At 47.5% G+C, this 22,175-nt stretch overlaps 1 protein-coding gene across 3 annotated transcripts in view; it reads left to right on the forward strand.

Moving 5' to 3' along the window:
• Nucleotides 1-205: 205 nt before the first annotated feature.
• Nucleotides 206-22,175, forward strand: part of GRAMD2A (GRAM domain containing 2A) — a 439,501-nt gene continuing 417,531 nt past the window's right edge. Inside the window, exons 1-2 of one of the 3 annotated variants that reach the window (XM_069624655.1) lie at nt 206-3,704; nt 3,790-3,880. In XM_069624655.1, coding sequence (XP_069480756.1) covers nt 3,879-3,880 — 2 coding nt within the window. In that variant the 5' untranslated portion in view covers nt 206-3,704; nt 3,790-3,878. The remainder of the gene's footprint in view (nt 3,705-3,789; nt 3,881-22,175) is intronic. The other 2 variants (XM_069624656.1, XM_069624653.1) reach the window with 2 other exon arrangements.

Raw genomic sequence — 22,175 nt, forward strand, 5'->3', positions numbered from 1 at the left:
CCCTCGTCACGGGGGTGGCTGGGGGGGATCCACGCCTGAATTTATAACTGGCAGAAAGGCCCACGTGGCGGGCATGCCCACTCACAGGCCTAACTGAATTATATAACATGGGGTGGCACCGAGCGCGCGGGTAAATCGACCCAGGAGCAGCAGGGATTTGCCTGCAGCGGGAGAGTCCTGGAAGTAGGGCACGGCTCGGAGGTAAGAGGATTGTGTCCGAGGGAGGAAGGGTAAATCCCTCATGCTTTCCGAGCAGACAGGCCGCGTCTGGCGCGCAGGGAGGGCCTCCGCTGGTGCCACAGAAGGAAACGGCTGTGTCGCAGATAAAAGACGGCCGTCGCTCGGAGATTCGCTGTTATCGGGTACCCCTGGGGGGCAACGGGGAGCTAGACTTGCACCAGGTGTGTAAGTTGGTGGCCCCACAACTAATATAGAGGGCGTGGCAAACCTAGGAGTGACCCAGCGAGGCACCGCCCTGATATCAGTGACAACCAACAGTGGGCAAACCTGAACAGATGAGAGATATACACCAGGAGTATCAGTGAGAACCACCGTCAGACACACCAGGAATAACTGTGACAACCAGCGGCCGAAACCAGGACTTTAATGAGCGAGAGACCGCAGGAACATCAGTGAGACCCACTACAGGACAAGCTGCGACTGACAGTGAAGAAAGACTTCCCAGAGACACACTCCAGGAATGTCGGTGAGAACCATCACCCGATAGACCAGGAGGAATAGTGACACACCAGTGAACCCTCACTATCAGAACCAGGGCCAAAAGTGTAGACTTTGGAGAGCTACACCAGGAGCATCGGTGAGAGCCTTCGTCGGCCAAACCAGGACTATCAATGAACATTATTATTGGGGACAACAACCAGCCGACAAACCTGGAATAGCAGTGACTGGCTGTGCGAACTTCACCAGTAACATCAATGGGAACCCCCATCAGAAAAGTCTAGAAAATCAGCGAACAGCTCCTAGTGTTACACCAGGAATATCAACGAGAAGCACCACCAGAAAAGCTTGGAATATCAGTGACTAGCTGTGAGGGATTCACCAGTAATATCACTGAGAAGCACCACCAAACAAGCCTGGAATATCAGTGACTGGCTGTGAGAGATTCACCAGTAATATCATTGAGAAGCACCACCAGACAAGCCTGGAATATCAGTGAACAGCTCCTAGTCTTGCACCAGGAATATCAACGAAAAGCACCACCAGACAAGCCTGGACTATCAGTGACTGACTGTGAGAGATTCACCAGTAACATCATTGACAAGCACCACCAGACAAGCCTGGACTATCAGTGACTGACTGTGAGAGATTCACCAGTAACATCATTGACAAGCACCACCAGACAAGCCTGGAATATCAGTGATTGGTTGTAAGAGATTCACCAGTAACATCATTGACAAGCACCACTAGACACGCCTGGAATATCAGTGAACAGCTCCTACTGTTACACCAGGAATATCAATTAGAATCACCACCGGGCAAGCCTGGAATATCAGTGACTGGCTGTGAGGGATTCACACGTAATATCATTGAGAAGCACCCCAGACAAGCCTGGAATATCAGTGACTGGCTGTGAGAGCTTCACCAGTAATATCATTGAGAAGCACCCGAGACAAGCCTGGAATATCAGTGACTGGCTGTGAGAGATTCACCAGTAATAAAATGGAGAAGCACCCCAGACAAACCTGGAATAGCAGTGACTGGCTGTGAGATATTCACCAGTAATAACAATGAGAACCACCACCAGGGAAGCCTTTAATATCGGTGACTGGCTGTGAGGGGTTCACAAGTAATGCCAATGATTACCACCACCAGATAAGCCTAAAATATTAGTGAACAGCACAGTGGTACACCAGGAATATCAATGAGAAGCCCCACCAGTCACGCCTGGAATATCAGTGACTGGGTGAGAGCTTTACCAGTAACATCAATGAGAAGCACCACCAGACAAGCCTGAAATATCAGTGACTGGCTGTGAAGGATTCACAGGTAATGTCAATGAGAAGCATCACCAAACAAGCCTGGAATATCAGTGACTGGCCGTGAGAGATGCATCACTAATATCACTGAGAAACACCACCAGGCAAGCCTGGAATATCAGTGACTGGCTGTGAGAGATGCATCACTAATATCACTGAGAAACACCACCAGGCAAGCCTGGAATATCAGTGACTGGCTGTGAGAGATGCATCACTAATATCAATGAGAAGCACCACCATTGGGCAAGCCCGGAATATCAGTGACTGGCTGTGAGAGATGCAGCACTAATATCAATGAGAAGCACCACCACTGGGCAAGCCCGGAATATCAGTGACTGGCTGTGAGAGATTCATCACTAATATCAATGAGAAGCACACCACTGGGAAAGCCCGGAATATCAGTGACTGGCTGTGAGAGATGCAGCACTAATATCAATGAGAAGCACCACCATTGGGCAAGCCCGGAATATCAGTGACTGGCTGTGAGAGATGCATCACTAATATCAATGAGAAGCACCACCATTGGGCAAGCCCGGAATATCAGTGACTGGCTGTGAGAGATGCATCACTAATATCAATGAGAAGCACCACCATTTGGCAAGCCCGGAATATCAGTGACTGGCTGTGAGAGATTCATCACTAATATCAATGAGAAGCACCACCATTGGGCAAGCCCGGAATATCAGTGACTGGCTGTGAGAGATGCATCACTAATATCAATGAGAAGCACCACCATTGGGCAAGCTGTGAGAGATTCATCACTAATATCAATGAGAAGCACCACCATTGGGCAAGCCTCGAATATCAGTGTGCAGGATTATCAGCGACAGCGACCAGTGGGCAAACCTGCAATATCGATCAACAGTTCAGAGAGCTACACCAGGAATTTCAGTGACCAGCCAAGAGGGAGAGAGCAGGAAAAACAGTGAGAATTACTAAGAACAAACCAGCATTTCATTGGAAACAGCCATCTGGCAAATATGGGCCATGAATAGAGTGCACCCAAAGAAACGCCAGCAATATTGGCGAGTGCACCCACTGGACAGATCAGTGAAGACAACCTCCAGGCAAACTTGGAATGTAAAAGCGAGAACAGGCACTGGGCTAAATGAAATTTCCATAACCACCCAGCAACACAACAGGAAAAGTCAAGACCAACCACTGGGGACAAGTGGAATAACCATAATCAACAAGCACAGATACATTAAGGATTCCACTCGGAAACAACCGCTGGGAACACCTGTATTAATGACAAGCACCCAACAATATCAATAATAGAATACCTGGAGACACATCACATGCAGCCAGACCAGGTGCATGAGAGCAGTCAGAAAGCCCACTTGCCCCGCAGCGAGAAACGCCAACCCATAATTCACTAGGACTGGGTGAGAAGCCCAAAGGAGCACACCACCCAACAATCACCCTGCCTACAACCAAAACCCCTGGGACACAGACCCAGTGATGTAGCTCAAAGACACTATATATATAGCCCAGGTACCTCAGGGTTTGGTGTGCACTATAAATAAATAAGCAAACAAACACTCAAGTGTGCAGAGATACGGGTCACTCAGACGGAAGATGCAACTGGCAGATAGTGAGTACCTGTAAAAATGTAGGGGTCCACCAGAAGGCCGAACACCTGGATCCCCCAGATCCAGTGAATCGACAGCCGGAAAGAATGAATGGAAGCCACGCCTCATTTTGCAAGTAAGATCACTTTAGGGAATGGGCTGCTATGGGGGTCACAGGCCCACCCTGCTTGCTTAATGAACCGTTTTTGATTGTATTGTAGGTTTGAGGCGTGCGCCAACAGTAGGACACATGATCAAGTGAAAACTAGAGAGGGGGCCATAACCGTGGAAAAAATCAAGTGAGACAGAAATGTATGTTTTGAAAAAATTGAACAGTGACTTTGGGGAAGCTGTAGGCACAGGGGCAGGCGCAGTGGGGTCTGCCCGCTGTTAATACAGCAGAACGGGGCTTTTATTGGTCAAAAATAAATGTTTGGGCAATGTTGTTCATATGGGGCAATGCATTTCCTTTTTAAACATTTGGTGCAATGTATTTTATTTTATTATTTAAATTTGTTTATTGGCATTTTCCATTGGTGCAATGTATTTTATAGGCATTCTATAGTTAGCTTGCTTTATTTTGAGGTGGATATGAAGGTATGCTTTATTTTGAGGTGGATATTATTTTGCTCACAGGTATTATGATATGGACCCCTGAGTATTGCTAATGTATTGGTGATCTATGCAGAGGGTGGGCACTGCTTGTCCCGGGAGGATAGCTCAGTGGCAACATGCTCACCTTGGAAACAAGACACAAAGCAACACAGGTTCGATCCCCTGGTCCGCCCTTAGAAACCTCTGGGTATTAAGGCGTTATAAATACGCAACTAAGACATATTCCTGTAACAGTGCCTCGATGCCCGCGGGCTGTGTGAGCACTTTAAAAATGCAAATAAATAAAATACTGTGCATTTTAATATTTTCTGGAGTTTTTACCTAAAGAAAAATCCCTTGACATGTTTGTGCCATTGCCATTTGGGTCTGATCAGATCCTCTTAGCAATTAGAGCATATCCTGGTCTAGACTCATTTCTTTAGTTATCGTGATGCACACAATAAAGCAAAGGGTAGAGCTGGCAGCGACAAAAGCATGATATTGTGACGTGTATAAAAGCGAATTTGCAAATCGCATCTATCAAGTGAATTGAGGGAGTGCAATATTCTGATCTGGGTCTCTGATTCCAGCCAGTCCTTGATCCGGCACACAGCCTATAAGGTGGCAAAACATGAAAGTAAAGAAAAATTGTGGGAACAGGCTGAAATAAAGGGTATTAACATACTTGATCGAAAAACATTTTAACTTTTCAATATGAATTTTTGTGATCGATTTTTTCCGGTCAAATTAAAAAAAAAATATATATGTGGAGGGGTAAGGGAATAGGTCAAGGAGGGGGGCGTGGTGGTGGAGGAGGAGTGGGGGGGGGGGGGTGTGCGGAGGTCTCCCGCTGCATTTTCGACCAAAAAAACGACCCAAATAAATTAGGTAAAATTGGAAAAGGTCCAATATTTTCGATCAAGTAGACCTGAACCGAGATAAAGAGGCTCCGGGATTTATTTAAGACTGTCTATTCACTTTGCCTATGTTTGACACTTTTCTGAAGGCTTTGTCCCGAACGATGTATTTGCAATTGAAAAATGTTTTTGGCGCTCATGGCCCAGCCTTCAACCATCCCCATTCTATCGCTATTCATCCCAGGTCGAGAAGGGTAGACCGTGCTGGATGATGCAGCTTGGGTAATTGGAGTGCCCAGCTCGAGAGCAATCTCCCCTCCCAACCGCACCCGTCAAGCTCTAAGAAGGCCTGGAGACCTTTCATGCAGTATGGTCCATGGCTGTGACCGCCACAAGAGCCGCAGTTCCAAGCCCCCCCCTCAGTTAAGAGTGCTAGTAGTTCCTCCAGCTTTGTTGCTTATGAAACCTGGCCTTGCCTGCCCAAGGGGTCAATGAGAAGGACATTGGCTCTCCTGTTCCCTTGCGCATTGTTTCAACGCGACCAGTTGAACAATGACACTGAAGCTTTGTAGATGCCCTCAAAGCCGGGCCGCTCCTGAGCCCAAAACATACTCGCACCTCTAGACCATTTCACTTAAAAGGCCTACCCCCCCTCTTTTTACCCTCTGTGTCTCCATCTGCTTCTACCTCTCACACAGGCCATTCTTTTCTTGGCCACTAGGCTTGGTAGTCCAATTCTGGCAATTACTTTGTAGAATAAATTGAACATACTCGGGCCAACACTAGCTGACACGGTTCAAGGGTCTGCTTCAGCGGATCTCAAGCCCATCAGCTAGCACTTGCCCATTAGCGGGCATTTTGGGGAGAAATAGGCTCCATTTCCGACACACACTCACTACGTGCAAGGTGCAGTTTGTTTGTATCCTCGACTCTGCAAATAGTATCTGGCAGGGGCGTTGCTAGGGGGGGGCTAAGGGGGCTATAGCCCCTGATCTTTTGGTTGTTGCCCCGGATAGAATCTCAGGAGCTACAGCCAAAAGACTAGCTAGCCCCCAGTCCCAACAGTTCCGACATCAGCTTAGCCCCGGGTCTTTTCCAGACCTAGCAACTCCCCTGGTATCTGGCAATTATGGGAGCGTTGACAATAAAGCTGCCCTTGATTTGCAATTTTCTGTGCTAACTTTCAAAGCAATGCGGAACTACAGTGGTCATGGCGGGCAGACGTGTGAGTGGACTCTGTCTGTGTTGGGCGATGGTCAGGGGCCCTTTTAATGAGGGAGCTGTGTGTGTGGTTATGTGTGATTTTACCAGCTTTTCTTCATCTGCCCCCTTTCCTCCCATACAAGAAGCCAGGCCGACAGCAAGATCTTGATGAGACAGAGTGCAGAAAGCAGGCAAGTGTGTGCAGTGCGCCCCAGTAACCACCCCACTCCCCGGTCAGCACATGGCCATTGGCAGGAGCTGCTGCTGAGGGGAGAGGAACATATGAAGGGAGAGATCTGCATAAGCATGTAGCTGGCGGGCTGCAAAGGGTCCACGTGATGGTGTCCCCTGGGAATAAGTAGCCATGTAGGCAGCTTTTTTACCTATACCCCAAAAAGCCTTCCGCCCAGGAGTGTTGCTAGGTCTGGACAAGTTCCGGGGCTACGGTAATGTCGGAACTGTCAGCACCCGGGCCTAGCTAGCCTTTTGGTTGTAGCCCCTGAGCTTCTATCCGGGGCTATATCCCCCTAAGCCCCCCCCGCTCCCACAACGTCTCTCCGCCACAAATTCTAGGACGGGTAAAATGTTCTATTCTAACCCCAGTCATAGAATGTTTGTGGAAAGTGCTTGATTTTCGTGGCAGTGCAAATTTGGGGACTTGTCACCCCCCTGGCAACCTTTTCCCAGGCGACATTATCACTGGATGCCGCTGCAAGGAGCCAGCACTCGCGCTCTGATGTAGGTTTCAAATAAAAACTTTCACTGGGTCTGTCCATGCTGTGCCACTTGTCTGTGAGGGAGCTTTCCCTGCCTCTCACCATGCTGTACCTTCTGTGGCCTTGCACAGGCCGTATCTGTATCCGCGTGTGAGGGCAAACTCGCAGTGGTTATGTTTGTGCTAGGCATAGAACCATTTATGCAAGAAGTTTTCACAACCCCTTGCAAACAGTTTCTCTGCCAATGCTTTACTTATGCATCTTGGTACAGGAAACTCATACTGACCCCAGCTGCTATACCAGTAAGTGCCCATAATGTACCTGTTTGTGAGTGAAGCTTGCGGTGGCCCTGGCTGCGCTGTACATTTAGCCATTTCTGAGGGAAGTTTGGCCTTGTCTGACCCATACTGTCATTGTACCCTTGTTTTAGTGAAACATTTATTATACCTCCGGCCAGGCTCCCTTGCCTTCTGTGCCTTTCTCCTCCTCTGCACAGGCCCCCTTGCCAACTGTGCCTTCCTCCTCCTCTGCACATGCCCCCTTGCCCACTGTGCCTTCCTCCTCCTCTGCACAGGCGCCCTTGCCCACTGTGCCTTCCTCCTCGTCTGCACTGGCCCACTGGCCCACTGTGCCTTCCTCCTCCTCTGTACAGGCACCCCTGTCTTGCCGTACTGTCCCGGCTCCCTTGTCGGCCTTAGCCCGTTCACCATCCTCCACTATCCCGTGGCCCTCCTGCCACCCTCACGGGACGGGACCACTGTCCCCTGTGCCCCCTCGAGGAAAACCTTCAAAGATGGTAAACTGCTCCACATTGCCACTCTCAACACTCGCTCTGCCGTCAAATACTCACCTGACATCTGCAACCTCCTCGAACCTGTGGATCTTGATGTGCTCGTCATCACAGAGACATAGTTCAAGGATAGCTCTGTCACAAGCTTTGAAACACTCCTCCCTGAAGGCTACAAAATCCGCTCTGCACCTAGGCCTAAGAAGACAGGTGGGGGAGTGGCGCTTATCTTCCCAGAATGGATACCTGGGTCCATCATCCCTACTCAGGCCTACTCCTCCTTCGAGTGCCTAATTTGTAGACTCACTCTCCCCCAAATCTTCTCTCCTTATTGCCACCTTCTATCAGCCACCAGGACAGTCCACTCTCTTCCACTCGGAATGGGCTGACCTAGCCTCCTCCCTACTCTCCTCCTCCTCTCAACTTCTCCTGATGGGTGATCTTGACATCCATCTGGACTCTCCTGACTCTTCAGGTCCTTTCCGCTACCTTTGTGACTCTCTCTCCCTCTCTATCCTACCCTCTGACTCTATGCACACCACGGGCCACACTTTGGATGCTCTCATTTCCATGGACATTCCTCTCTCTATCCCACTCACTGCCTCTCTCTCTTGGACTGACCACTCTCTTGTCTCAACACACCTGAAGCTCTTCTCTCCTCTTGTAGCGACACACCCTGCACTGCCACTTGGGTTCAAAGTCACCAGAACCATGAAAAAAGTGACAGTGGCCGCTTTTGCCTTCACCTACTCTCCTCCTCCCATTCCCGCAGCTGACTCCCACCCTGACACAGGCCTCGCTAATATCAATCTTTCCATCTCCAACACTCGACACGCTTGCCCCTGTCATGAGGATCCGACTGAAGCCTTCCAAAAAGTGCAACTCTTGGTACGACTCTGATCTGGCTGCCCTTAAACGCAATTGTAGGACAGCTGAGCGGAAATGGAATTCGTCAGGCGAACCATCTGACAAACTGGCCTGCCTCCTCCTTCAAAGGCAATACCGACTCTGCATCCGGTCCAAAAAAAGAGTCTTTATTCAAGCTTGCATCTCCGTGGCATCAAACAACACGACCAAACTTTTCAAAGTCTGAAGGAACTGGCCACTCCTACAGCAGCCTCTTCTTTTATCATACACACCCAGGACCTTTGCTCTGCCCTGGCTGCACATTTCATTACAACAACCCAAGACATCCTTTCCTCCCTCTCTTCCACACCATAGCACACACCAACAATGAAGCCTTCGGTTTGTGTCCCCTTCCACGCCCCCTCTCTTCTCTCTCACCGGTCACACCCAATGAGGTATCCAGACAAGTCCGGTCTATGAAGGCTTCATCCAAGCAGGTGGACCCTTGCCCCTCCAAAACCATAAAGGACAATATTGACACCCTCACCCCAGCCTTGGCTGATATCTGCAATCTCTCCTTTTCCACTGGAATTTTCCCAACTGCTCCTAAACACTCTCTGGTGCACCCTCTGCTCAAGAAACCCTCTTCCGACCCCTCAGTTCCGGCAAAATACTGCCCTATCTCTATCACCCCATTCCTGGGCAAACTCCTGGAGAAGTTGGCTATCTCTCAGCTGACCCTCCACACTGAATTAATTGGTTGCTTCCATGAGCATCAGTCTGGCTTTAGAGCATCCAGAGGCATGGAAACTGCTCTCCTGAACATCCGTGAAGACCTGCTCTCATACCTTGACACTAACACTCCCTCTGTCCTCATTCTCCTTGACCTCTCCTCTGCCTATGACACGGTTAACTACAACACCCTGTTAGTACGTCTCTGTGACACCCTGGGGATCACAGACCTGAACAAAAAAAGAAACAATAAGCACACCTGGTTATATCCTGTTATTCTAAGTTTGTTTAATCTAGTGATGGACTATTGTGAAGTTGATACTTTAGGAAGTTCAAGGTGCGGGGGAGAAAGTCACAACCTTAGCATCTAGGTTGGAAATAATACAGCAACAAAAAAAAGGGATTCCCGTCCCCTGCACACTATCTATAATCTGAGTATATCAGAAAAGTAAGTTGTGTGTGGTATGTTATGCCCATGACTCTTTCACCTATAGGCAAGGTGACTACCATTGCATCATACCACTACATTTAAGAAAATTAGAAGTTTCAGATAACTGTTTTAAGCAATTAAACACTGAGTTGATACAATAGAAATTCAAATGACAATATTCATAATATCACAAGAAGTTGAAACTTATTGTGTTGTTGGCCCAATGCGTTTCGAGTTAATACTCTTCATCAGGGGCAAAGACATTTTTTTCAGTGTCTCTAGAAAAATAATAAAACAAATAACCTTACTAAGGTTCATGTAGCATATTTACAGAAATGCATTCAAAGTAAAGACAATTCAAAGAACAGAAAATACATTTTTGTTATCTTATGATGTTCATATCAATAGTTAGGATTTCAATACACCGTCAATTGATTTGCCTAATGGTTGTCTATCAGCATATATTGGATAGTGTGGCAGATACATCTCATGATGGAATTTCTTTGGTAAGTAAGTGCCTGGCTGGTGCAGATCAATTTTAGCCAGTCTTATGCGTATTTGTAGATTTTATCCACATTATTAGCATTCTTTAGGAAAAGGGAAGAAGGGGGGTGGGGAGTCATGTGTCTTGCAGTGTACCACTGGGGTACCCTCATTGTTAAATCACCATATTCGGTATGCTCAGTGAAAAATGAGAATGGGTCAAGAGAAGATCCTAACCTTGTGATCGCTTTACTTAGGAATTGTATTCCTGCCACTTCGAATTACTGCAAATATCATCTTCCCGCAAAGAGTCTGCTTTCCATCCGGGTCAATTTCTAAAAAACATACGTATAGCCATGGTAAGTGGGCTGAAAGTAACTTGTAAGTGCCCAGAAAGGAAATGAACATGGGGTTATATGATTTACCAATTAGTACTCTTGCAGAATTTGCAGAGAGTCCCAGGAGGATCTAATGCTTTTTTTGGGGGGTGGGGGGGGGGGTGGACGCTCAACTGCATAAATCTTCTAAGTTATGCTTCTTAGTACCTAAGGTTGCAGGGGGGAACTTCAAATTTCATCCAAGGATAAATCTGAGGAAACAGGGTACATTTCATCAGGACTGTGACTGAGAGGTGTTAGAGATAAAGGACAAAACGTAGAAAATGTACAAACCCAGTCTAAAATTTACTTGAGGTGATTGCAACTCCAGATTACTGTAGAGTCCTCCTAGTGTCATGGATGACCAGGAATGACTGCTTCACCGCTTTTATCTGGTAAAGGTGATGATGACACTATGCGCATGCGTGAGTGACGAAGTAGTTTGAGTTTAAAAGTAAAAGATTCATGAAAAATAGGTATCCTAATTCATCTTACAACCCTTCTGGATGGTCCTAAATTATTTTGTATGTCCAGGTTATTAAGAAATTGTGTAAATAAAATGTTGCCTAGAGTGATGTGACATCCTGCGGTGCATGCGTCTTTGTTATTGATGTTATACACTGATGTCAAAATACATTTTTAGATAACCACCTCAATAGCGGATATGTTCGGTTGTGTAAAGTACAAGTTACGTTTATGCACTTGTGTTGTAATTAATTGAAAGAATAACCTATTTATTGAGTGCTCTGACGTCATCTGGCGCATGCGTCTCCCTGTTTCCCCAACGCGCTTCCCCGCTCCCACTTCCTCCTAGCCTCCCGCCTCCGGGACTGCCCCTCCATCGTGATTGGCTGGAAATAGGCTCCGAAAGAGCTCACACAGCTTTGAAGATAAAGTGCAGCAGAGCAAATTCTTTGAGTTACAACAAAAAAGGCTCATTGAGAAACCTCATGATGAGCTGAAAACACAACAGCAAGCAAGTGCAGAGAGGGATATAAAGTTTGCTGCACTGCATAAGTCACCTGCATTCCCAATTGAATGACCAGACGGCTCATAATAGAGGGTTGTTAGATGATATTGTGGCCGTCAAGCAACACATCAAGACATTGGACAGGGAAAAAAGTTCATCATCAAAGAGATGAACTCACAAAAGGAGTTTGATGAAATGCAGTAGAATGTAAATATTCTGAAACAGAATTTATAACTGGTCAAAGACCAAGATGCATTCAGGTTAAAAGTGGATCCAGAAAAGGAATAGTCAGGTTCTCAGGAACTAACCAGAATTAGAGAAGAAAAGAATGAGCTAGTAGAGCATGTGAGACAAATAGAAGCTGAACTATCAGAGGCAGCGAATTGTAGGCATGAGCAAGAGAAAAAGATTAGTCTCCAGTAGGAGAATCACCTTAAATATACCCACAGCATACACGGCTCACAGAGGGAGAATGAATCACTTCAGCATGAGCTGCAGCAAATAAAAGATCGGTTGCTAGCTCAGAGCAGGGTGCTTGAGACTAATCAGGCCTTGGTGTCAGAATTAAAAAGCCAGCTTTCTGAATACCAACAGGAAATAAGGAAAGAGAGACACAGGTGTGAGAGTAGGTTTTTGGACAGTGGACAGACATTCTTTTATTTACACAAACATCCTGATGACGAGCACCTCAGTTGAGATTTGTTTAGGTAGGGATAACCCTTGTGAGACAGGGACAGGTAGGTTATTTTCTTTATTTCTTAAACAAAACATTGTTGAACCATGCCACCCCTTTTTCTGACTCCTTACTTCACCACACCAGAGGAGGTATGGCCTCCTTCAGAATTGCTATGCCCAGGATCGCCCGCTCAATTATGAGGACTGCAAGGTAAAATGATCACTGCCTGAATTGGAGAGGGTGTATTACTGCAAGGTGAGGCACTGGACCACAGCAGGGATGGTACATGGTGCTGACTCTGGGGAACCTACCCCCCTGTAACTATTTATCAGCTATTTGCCAAGTACACATAAAATAATGAAAATATATAGGCTTTTGGATAGATCCGACCCAAGTGAAAAACTACCTTACATGCTGGCTTGGGAGAGGGGACTTCAATTGGAAATCACCCCTGAGGCATTGGCCCCTAACTGGTCAAGAGCCCCAAAAAGTTCCAAATGCACTTTTATTAAGGAAATTCCTTCGAGGGTTATGCTGAGGTGTCTCCCCCCCCTTACCGGCTTCACAAACTTGCCTCTGAATACTTACCTTTGTGCTAGAGGAGTTGCAGGCAGACTGGAAACCCTGAAACACATGTGGTGTTCTTGCCCCAATCACAGTTTTACTGGAAGGAGATCCTATCCAGGATTAGGGCATCACCTGTGCAAACTCCAGCTGTACCCGCTCACACTAGTTCTGTGAGATGGTGACCATGTGGGAGGGTACATCCTAGGGGTATACATACGTTCCTGGTAACCCGCTGCTAATTGCTGCCCACCTAACCCATGCACAATCTTCGAAGTCCCTGCGGGCCCCATTCTAAATTTATGGTTGATCAAGAATGGGGAGACTTGGGCATCTGCCACACTAAATGAGGCCCTGCCCACATTTTCTAGAACCTGGCTCCCCTGAGCGCATGTTGCAGGAATACACAAGACGTCCCACCCAAACCTAACACGCTGAGCCACGTGTCTTCATTCGAACAGTCCCCGCTGCTGCCCTGTAGTACCGGATGCCCGAGTGGAGGGACCTCCGTCAGAGGTGTGCGAAAGCGACGTTTAGACCTGCTTCCTCCCTGGCTCCGCCAATGGCCTTGCTCGTGTAAATGCATATTGTCCCTCCTTAGCACCTGGTGTTAAACTTGCCTGAAGGACTGTGCTTGCGAATGCTATATTGCACTTTAGATTGACATATAGATCCTCTATATAACTGTGGACTTGCTGTGAGACTCTCGCTCCCCCTCGCCATTTTGTGTTCTACACAAGCCCAGTTTATCCCCCCAATATTTCAAACTAATACTGTGTTCGATTTGTTTATTGCTTTCGGATTTATATTTTAAAATGGGTTTCTTTTAAACTCACTTCACCACGGACTTGAAAGATCAGGAGGATTCCTTGTGATAATGTCGCTGTGAAAAAGTTGCATAAAATGGGTATAGTTAAGTATTATTACCTGCAATCCTAGAATATTTGGGGGAAGTGTTTAATTTGGTACACTCCGTTTGTTCGGTTCGGCGACGGGATGTTTCGGCGTTGGGATGTTTTGGCGCGCCGCTCTAGAACAGTTTCATTTTAAAATAGTGTGGGATGAAGTTGAAACTCGCACTTTCAGTGCACTGCACTAAACGTTTCCCTAAACAGCAGGCTTTATGCACTGGTGTGTGGCGCATAGGGCAGATTAGATCTGCCAGGCTCACGAGGGTGGGGGCTGTGCTGCTCCGAGCAGACTGCTCTGAGCAGCACAGCCACCACCTTCGCGGGCCCGGCTGTGCAGTCTGCGTGGCTGTGGTGCCTACATGAAGAACTCGCAGGACATTTATGTGCGGCCTGTTCGGCACGGGCTGCCGCACCGAACTGGCTCCTGCGCCAAACCGGCCGCGCCGAACCGGCTCCTGCGCCGAACCGGCCGCGTTAAATCGTCCCGCGCCGAACCGGCCACGCCAAATCGTCCTGCTTCGTGTTTAATTGCCTGGAGGGTAAATTTTTAAGGAAATGTCGCCATCTGGTGGCCATTTTCACTGCAGCATTATCACTGGATTCGTTGGGAGATATGCTGCCAGGCTCTCTCCCTAGCTAAGGGAGATAAAGAGACAAACAGGGTTAGCAATTGAGGGCCAGTATTTCCTTAACTGAATTGAGGGACCCCTGGATGCAAGATGGCAGAGCAGAGGTAATCCCGGGCACAGAGGTGACTTCTTGAAGTACCAGAAGAATGACCTACCAGTCTTGGTGGACTAGTTATAGCCAAAACTGTGAATGTGCAAATCTGCAATATAAAAATGTATCCAGGAAGGAAAGAAAAAGCTCACACTCATAGGAAGCAAGTCCAAAGTCTTGTGCAATGTCCACAATCCAAAATAAATCCAGGACGGAATACCACGCGCAGATTCATGGCAAGCACATACAAAGCCTTGTGCAATTTCCATAATCCACAATCTAAAAGACAATCCTGGAGGGAAAACCAAGATCAGATCCATAGGAAGCAGGTCCAGAATCTGTGAGAGGGTGGATCCTACATGCCGTGCAGGAACCTGGCATGTTCAGGAGCACACTGAGAAGGAACCAAGGTAGGACTGGGAGAGAAGAGCAGGAGGAGACGTTCTGGAAGGGTGCTGGAGCCAGAGCAGGTGAGAGAGATTGAGGAGGAGCCAACAACGCTGTGAAATCCATTGAGAAGCAGTCACTGGTGTGTCGGCTCTACGTTTCTATGGATCTCGACGTCAACGGTGAGCCTAACGTATTGATGTCAGGCGATGCTGGAAGTTGTATTGTCCCTGACACCTTTAATCCCATAAGTGTATTGGCACTGTTCGGCACCTCATCTGAGCTTAGCCCTTCGTGACTCAGAAGGCTTGACAGCAGCCTTCTTGCTGCTCTATTAGCCCCACCTAATCAATATGTGGCTCCACAGACCAAGCCATTATATCTACTTGCCTCCATCTTGGATTTTGAGTTTGTTTGTTTGTTTGTTTATTTGTTAATGCGCACCTAACCCGTAGGTAGCTGGGCGCAGCAGTTACAAGGATACTTGAAGCTTAGTTACAGGATACAGCTAAATACATGAAGCATTAACATGAGGTATAACATACAGATTAGGTAAGGAACACACACAATCGGGTCTTACATGTTAGGAGAGAAAGGGATAGGTGCGTAAGATCTCGCCAGTTTATGCAGGAGGTCGCAGGTCCAGGTAGAGAGCAGGTACTAAGTGTCATTGGAACGCAGCCAGTTTATCATGTTCCTTCTGAAACTAGAGTCGGGTTGTTCTATTCTAATGGAGGCGGGCAAGGCATTCCAGGTGGTAGCAGCTTTGACAGGGAAGCTTGTTTGCGGGAAGGAGTGGGCCCAGAAGAGCTCCACTATCTTGGCTCACCTCGCCCACTCAGGAACTAGAACTGGGAAACAGAGAGACCTCTGAGAGCGGTGATACCCACAGAAAAGTTTCACTTAGCCCACTGCACTATTTTGTGTCCTAGGACCCAGTAACTTTTTTAATTTAACTGTTTAGTTGCCTAGGACCCTGTGTTTTTTTCACCGTTTTGTCACTTAGGACACTGAAGTCCCCAATGTATTTCCTCACTTGTTGCCTACAATGCTTCTGCCAATCCTGCTTCTCCTCCTTACTGTTCATTCCCCCTTCTCTCTCCCATGTACTCCACCCAATGCTTACCTTACCTTCCACAGTCTCCCCATCACCATTCTTCACTCTCCTCCCAAGCGTCACCTCATATACCCTACCCGCTTCCATACTTCTAATTCAGCAACAAACTCCTTTAACCCTTCTCCCCTTATTGACCTTACCATGGGTCTCTGGAATGCCCCAACCCTCTGTGTGAAAAAGAAAAAGCTTATTTTGTCACAAAGCATTTTGATTCTTCCCTTCACACTAAACTCTTGGCGATGGCTGTCAATGTAATATGTATTCCACCCATGAAACACACCCGTCCCCTTCTCTGATTTCACTCCACCATCCATGAAGAACATCTCGGTGCCACTCCTTGCTCCCTCCCCTCTTAACATCCACCTCATCTATCACCCAGTGGGCATCCATCATCTATTCTTCTCTGATATTAAAATATGATTGAAACTCTCCAAGTACATATCCCTGCCACCATAATGAGAGACCTCTACTTCTCCAAGATGACTAAGGCCCAACAGCTCCATCTTGACTCCAATCTCTCACAACTCACTAGAACACCTACATAACTTTCCAGCCCACACTCAAGACAACACTATTGATCGCCTATCACTATCTTCCAACCTGGTCTCCCCTGCTGCCATAATGCAGAATAGGGGTGGGCACTGGGCACCACAGTTATTTGTCAGTCTTTCCGGGTCAATGAGTTTCAAAAATTCAAAATCTGATTCTTTGTGGTTGCTTTAGCCTGGAGCTGCCAGTGAGAAAATGGTCCTATAACACAGGGACCACAACAATGCACAAGAAAATAAATAGGGTGGCTCCACCTCATTAGTACTGGTGCTCTCAGTTGGCCCCCGAAGGAACTGCAAAGAGTTAAAACGTTCTTTATTCGGATTATTCTGGTAACTGTAAGTTATTTTCTTCTCCCCTGCTGCCATACCTGATTCCACCTCTCCTCCTGCTCCCTCCTTCATGTTCTTCACCACTTCCTGGTCTTTTCCCTCCTCTTTACCCCCCTTCTTGCTGGTAATCTCCTCTTTACTTTCAACCTCCTACTTCTCATGGATGTTCCTTAAATTCGTCCTCACCCCCTCCACATTAGCTGTCACCCCCCCTCTGCTCTTTCCCTACTCTCTGCCCTCGCTCCTGCCTTCTTTTCTCTCCGCCTTTATCCAGCCTCCTGCACCATTCCTCCACTGTCACGAAACACCCCCACACCTCTGAAAATGCACAGACGTTATCTAAGGGCCTAGCCTAGACCGTATGGACCTCCCTTGCTTGACTGTGCCCAGGTGTGTGGGGCTTTATACTTGAGAACATGATTAGTTACTCTCTGCTAGATACCTGCCTTCCCGTCGCTCTATGACCCCCTCCTCTTTATTACGCAGTCCAGCAACCAAGCTGTTATATCAGCTCGACCAATCTTGGATTTCGAGTTTGCCTGAGAAGAGGTGGGACCAGTGGAACTAGGCTCTCTATGGTCTCAGGTCGCCTCACCTGCTTGCAATCTTGAAAAGGAAGATGAGGAGACCTCTGAGTGCAGTGACCCACACACACACACAGTTTGGGTTTTCACCACACCGCTTCTTGTTGTTGCTCCGTCCTGTGTCCCCCCCCACTGTCCCGTGCCAGGTGTTTACATTATGCTGCCATAATCCCATGGAGGAGTTGCAACTCCAGGACAAAGTATATGTTGGGGTTTAGTACACCCCAGGTTTGTGTTTTCAGCAAGTATCACCATATCACCAGGGTCCCTTAAATGGACGGGATCCTGAGTTGGATTCTTATGCCAAGTCCCTTCCACATGACTGAGGTCTGGTGGGGTAAGCCAAGGTTATCCTCCCTTTACCACCCCTGGGTCCAGCTTCACAGAGTGGGCAACAGCACCTGGTTGCATGGTTACCCCACCCTTTACCCCAAGAGTGAGGCAGGAGACTGCATCACACCCCTCTACCAGGAAACTACTCACTTCACTCACCCCATCCCATAACAATAATGCAGGTAGGAGGTGGGAGAAGGCCGTTGGCAGCCCAATCGGGTGGATGGCAGCAGCAAAGAGGAACCACACTGAACATCGTCTGAGCATCATCTCAACAAATCATGACATTCTTGCTGTTATTTGGTGATGAAGGGTCCAGTGGGACTCAACTCCTGTGCCTGACAGCCTCAAACAGGAATCACACAAGTACTCAGATACCACCAGAACATACCTGAATAGATATGAAGTGAGGTGGAGCTGCATTCCCCAAACTCAGCCAGGAGTACTCAACTCACCAACCCCATTTACCCATGTTATGACAGTCCTGGTAGGAGATGGGGAGAATCCAGAGGTATCTGAACCACAACCTGGCAGAAACTAACAGAAATCAAACAGATGCTCGTACATCAACTAAACAGATGAAAAGAGGGCCTGTGACCGTCCCCACTGTTACCAGTACACACTTCAGTGATCCAACAGACTAACACCTTCACAGTCCTACAGACTGGACCTCCTCGCCTGACAGAACCAGACAGGAATCCCACAAACCCTAATCTATCACCTGCAGGAAGGTCAGGCAGTGACACAAGGGGAGGCAATGGTCAGGTTAAGTTTGTTTTATTAAGCACTAGTAGTTCATGTTTCTGTTGGCAAGAGGCCTACAGGAATGAGGGGGTATACTCTACAAATGCTGCAAGACTGTGTCATGGACGAGACAACCCAAAGTGGAGTTTGACAGATGGTTCCCAGTTCCTTGGATGCTGATAAAACAAGAGTCTCAAACCTACTCTTAGAAGGTCCTTCTCTCCATGGATGCCATATCCTATTCAACAAAGGTCCAAAGTTGGAGGCCTACATAAAAGTCCCATCCTATTCTTAACAAATCCTTCAGCCTTCCGACTAATCCTAGACTTCAAAGGAAATGTTTTCAATTCTTGGCCAACAAAAGTCCCACAAACTATCGATGTCCAACTACCAAAATACAATCTCCTGTAGGGATTACTCATGATATGGCTGTCTCCACAATCTCTTGGATCTTCTGCTTCAGTCTTACCTTTCCCAGAGTTTCTCTGCTTCTGCTCGATGCTTCACTTTTTCTCAGACCCCTCTATGGCGTCTCTTCCGTCTTTAACAATTCACTTTCATGTAGGCCGCTTTCCCTGTCTTGGTTTTTGTGTTGGTGGCTTCCATGCTTCAGCAACTCTAGCTGTGCCTTCTCTGGGTCTCCACACCCTTCAATCCGGTGCCTTGTCAATCAGACAATAGTCTCACCTGTCTGTCTGGCTATTCTCCTTCTCAGGCTTCTCTTGAAAGGGCCCAGTCCTTAGGCCTTCCTCCTTCTTCTAAGTCTCTGTTTTATAATCCTGCACTGGGCTTGGCCTTCTTCACATTACCACAGTGGTCCTTTCAATGTGCTCTCTGGCTTGTATGTACCAGAGCTTCTGCTTGGGTAGCAGCCAGAGGTGTACTTCCTAGGTCCAGTTAGCAGCTCACCTTTTCTCACAAGGACTGTTGACTTGTACGCCTGCTTCCTCCAGCTCGTGCCTCTTAATGGCTTCCTTCAGCCCCTTTTAAACCCCTGGGTCGATTAGTATCTTTGTATGGCAGCACAGGATTGGTCTTTTCCTGGGGGGGAGGGAGGGGTGGAGGATTATTTTGGGTCCGCAAATTAGCCCCACCTTAATCTGTTTTTGATGCACCTTGTAATACTAATATTATTCTCCTCTTTCTACGGACAACATGTAAATGACCTTCATTATTGTTAATCGCTGAGTGGTTCCAAATGTACGCTGTTTCATTGGTGCCATCTTGGAGTTTCTATGGGGCTGTTTGCGGTTCAGCAGAGCTCCACGCTGCTTGGGTTCGCTGGTCAAATGGGTGCACTGTTATCTTCTTATAGTGTAGTCTGCGGGCCACCTGCAATCTTACTTCTTCACAGGTACGTATGTTTGTCTATATGCAAAGCGTTTACAGTTGAGGTTCTGCCCTTGTCTGATTTCGGGCTGCTTGGACTTCTGGGACTGTTGTATACAGTTTGCGTTTCTGGCAAGTTCCAAAGGAAAGAGAAAATACTGCACCTGGGAGGAGTTGATAAGCCCAGGGAATCCTGCATCATCCACCCTCCAGGAGTCCCATCGGGCAGCAGCCAGACTAATCAATCCCTGGCGGCGCAAGGGTACAGGCCCAACCCATAAGCTTGGGAGCTGCCCACGGCGTGCAGAGGAGGGCAGGACGGAAGAAAGGCGACCATAGGGCATGCCACCTCCCTTGCCCCCACTGTCCTCTCCTGATGCAGGACTCACAGGAAGAGTTGTTTATCAGTTTTGAGCAAGTGTTTTTCCTCTTTTTTGGGGGGGGACTAGGGTGCCATGATAAATAGATATGAATTCATGTTGACCAATTTTACCAATGGTACTAACATCACATTTGTTTGAATACAAACAGTCAGAAGCCGATTTTTTGGAGAAACGAAAGTTGTTACAATCATTTCTATATGACTCATGTGATGTTTTCTTCGTTTTTTTCTTCTGATGTAATCTTCCAAAAAAAGCTCATGTCTTTTTAGTTTTAGTCAGACCATTTATATGTTTGTCTTACATGTGGTCTTTTTAAAGTATGTGTATACCAATTAAAATATCTTTTTTTTTTTTACACCTGATTGATTTTGATCGATTCAGCTGAGTGTAAGTGATTATCACTCCAAGGAGTATTCATCTCACGACCCCTGTGTGGGGAAGTTGGGTAGCTAGCGTTGTAACTGTTCTTTGGACACACAGGAAGAGCCTGACAGGGAGGGGGCACAGGAGCCATCAACACGTTCCTCTAGGCGGCTGGTGCCAGCACCGAACCCCCCAGTGTCTCTCCCCTTCTCAAAGGGGAGAGAACACTCTAACAATAAGAGAGGGGAGAGGCAGAAAGCGAGGCACATGGGTGCGAAGTGGCTGTCAGCACATGCCGGCTATTTGGGTGGCCAGTAGCCATATGCTGGCATGGCCCCAGGGCATATTTGCCCCACATAAGCAGGACTGCTGGAGCAGCCCTGCAGAAAGAACACTCCGCGCAGAGTGCATCTCGGTTCTGCGCCCGCAGATCCATCTTTTTGTTTGACCGAATCCCACCTCCCCTTTGGCAAAGGTACATTTGGCCAAGCACAGGACAACAGTCGTTGTCTGAAAGTCGTGGAACAAAAGAACCGAGAAGGCGGCATTGGGCCTGGAAGGAAACTGCCATCAGGCACAGGAGTGCTCACCAGCCAATTTCCAGGACCCAAACACACGGACCTGGGGGCACCATGTGAGCGAAGAAGGGCAACTTACAGTTCCTGGCCCAAGTGCCCAAAAGTACAGAACTAAGAAAACACTGCACATACCCATAATGCTTGCTTTTATTAGCATTATGTTTAATAAAAAGCCACAACCTTTTTATTGCCAACACAAAACAGGTTTCTGCGTATTGTTTTATGTATTTACTGTATAGAGCAGGGTCGGTTTGGGCCCTCGGCCTTTCGGCCAGTGGCCAAGCCGAAATCGTCCCTGGAGAGTGGTGGCCAGTTTTTGGCCATGCCTGGGCCGGTTTGGAAAAAAAAAATGAAATAAAATATCACATTTTTTTTTCAAAACCAAGAATCCTTTCATCCTTCTTAGGTCGATAAATGAGTACCAACACAGGTTGGGTGATATCGTATGCATATTTGTTCTATAAGAAAGAGCTTAAGGGTAAGTGCTATACAATAACATATTATAATTTGGCCTTGGACGTCTGCTTGCATTCACAGTGATTTAGTGTACTTAGGAACAATGCTATTTGATGCCACTTCCTGTGTTGTCAAGGCGTGAAAGGTCGTGTTTCATCGCTTCCTGGGATGTCACTTTGGGGTGCAGTCAAAAGACATCACTTCCAGTGATGTCATCAGAGGTCAAGGGTCGTGAGGCGAGGGGTGGGCCACTTTTTTGAGGCGAGGGGTGGGGCACTTTTTTTTGGGTGCCCGGGCCCATTTCTTGTCCCAGTCCGAGCCTGGTTTAGAGTGTATGTCCCATTGGGCTAGTGTTTCCACAGCTTATCAGGAGAGCTACTAACTGACCACAGTCCTCAACAGGCCCATGGGGCGCTCCTCTACACACCCAGGCCCCCCTTTACAAGACTAGTCACCTCACTGACCTTGAAGGCTGAAACCAGTACGTTCTTGCAGGTAGGAGGCGGTTTACAATCTTCCCTGCCTGTCAGGAACTTCGAGGAATCACGCAGGCACCCAAATATCACTCCAACTAACCTGGACAGGT

Source organism: Ambystoma mexicanum, chromosome 11 (assembly GCF_040938575.1).
Source record: "Ambystoma mexicanum isolate Mex_15411 chromosome 11, UKY_AmexF1_1, whole genome shotgun sequence".
Lineage (NCBI taxonomy): Eukaryota > Metazoa > Chordata > Amphibia > Caudata > Ambystomatidae > Ambystoma > Ambystoma mexicanum.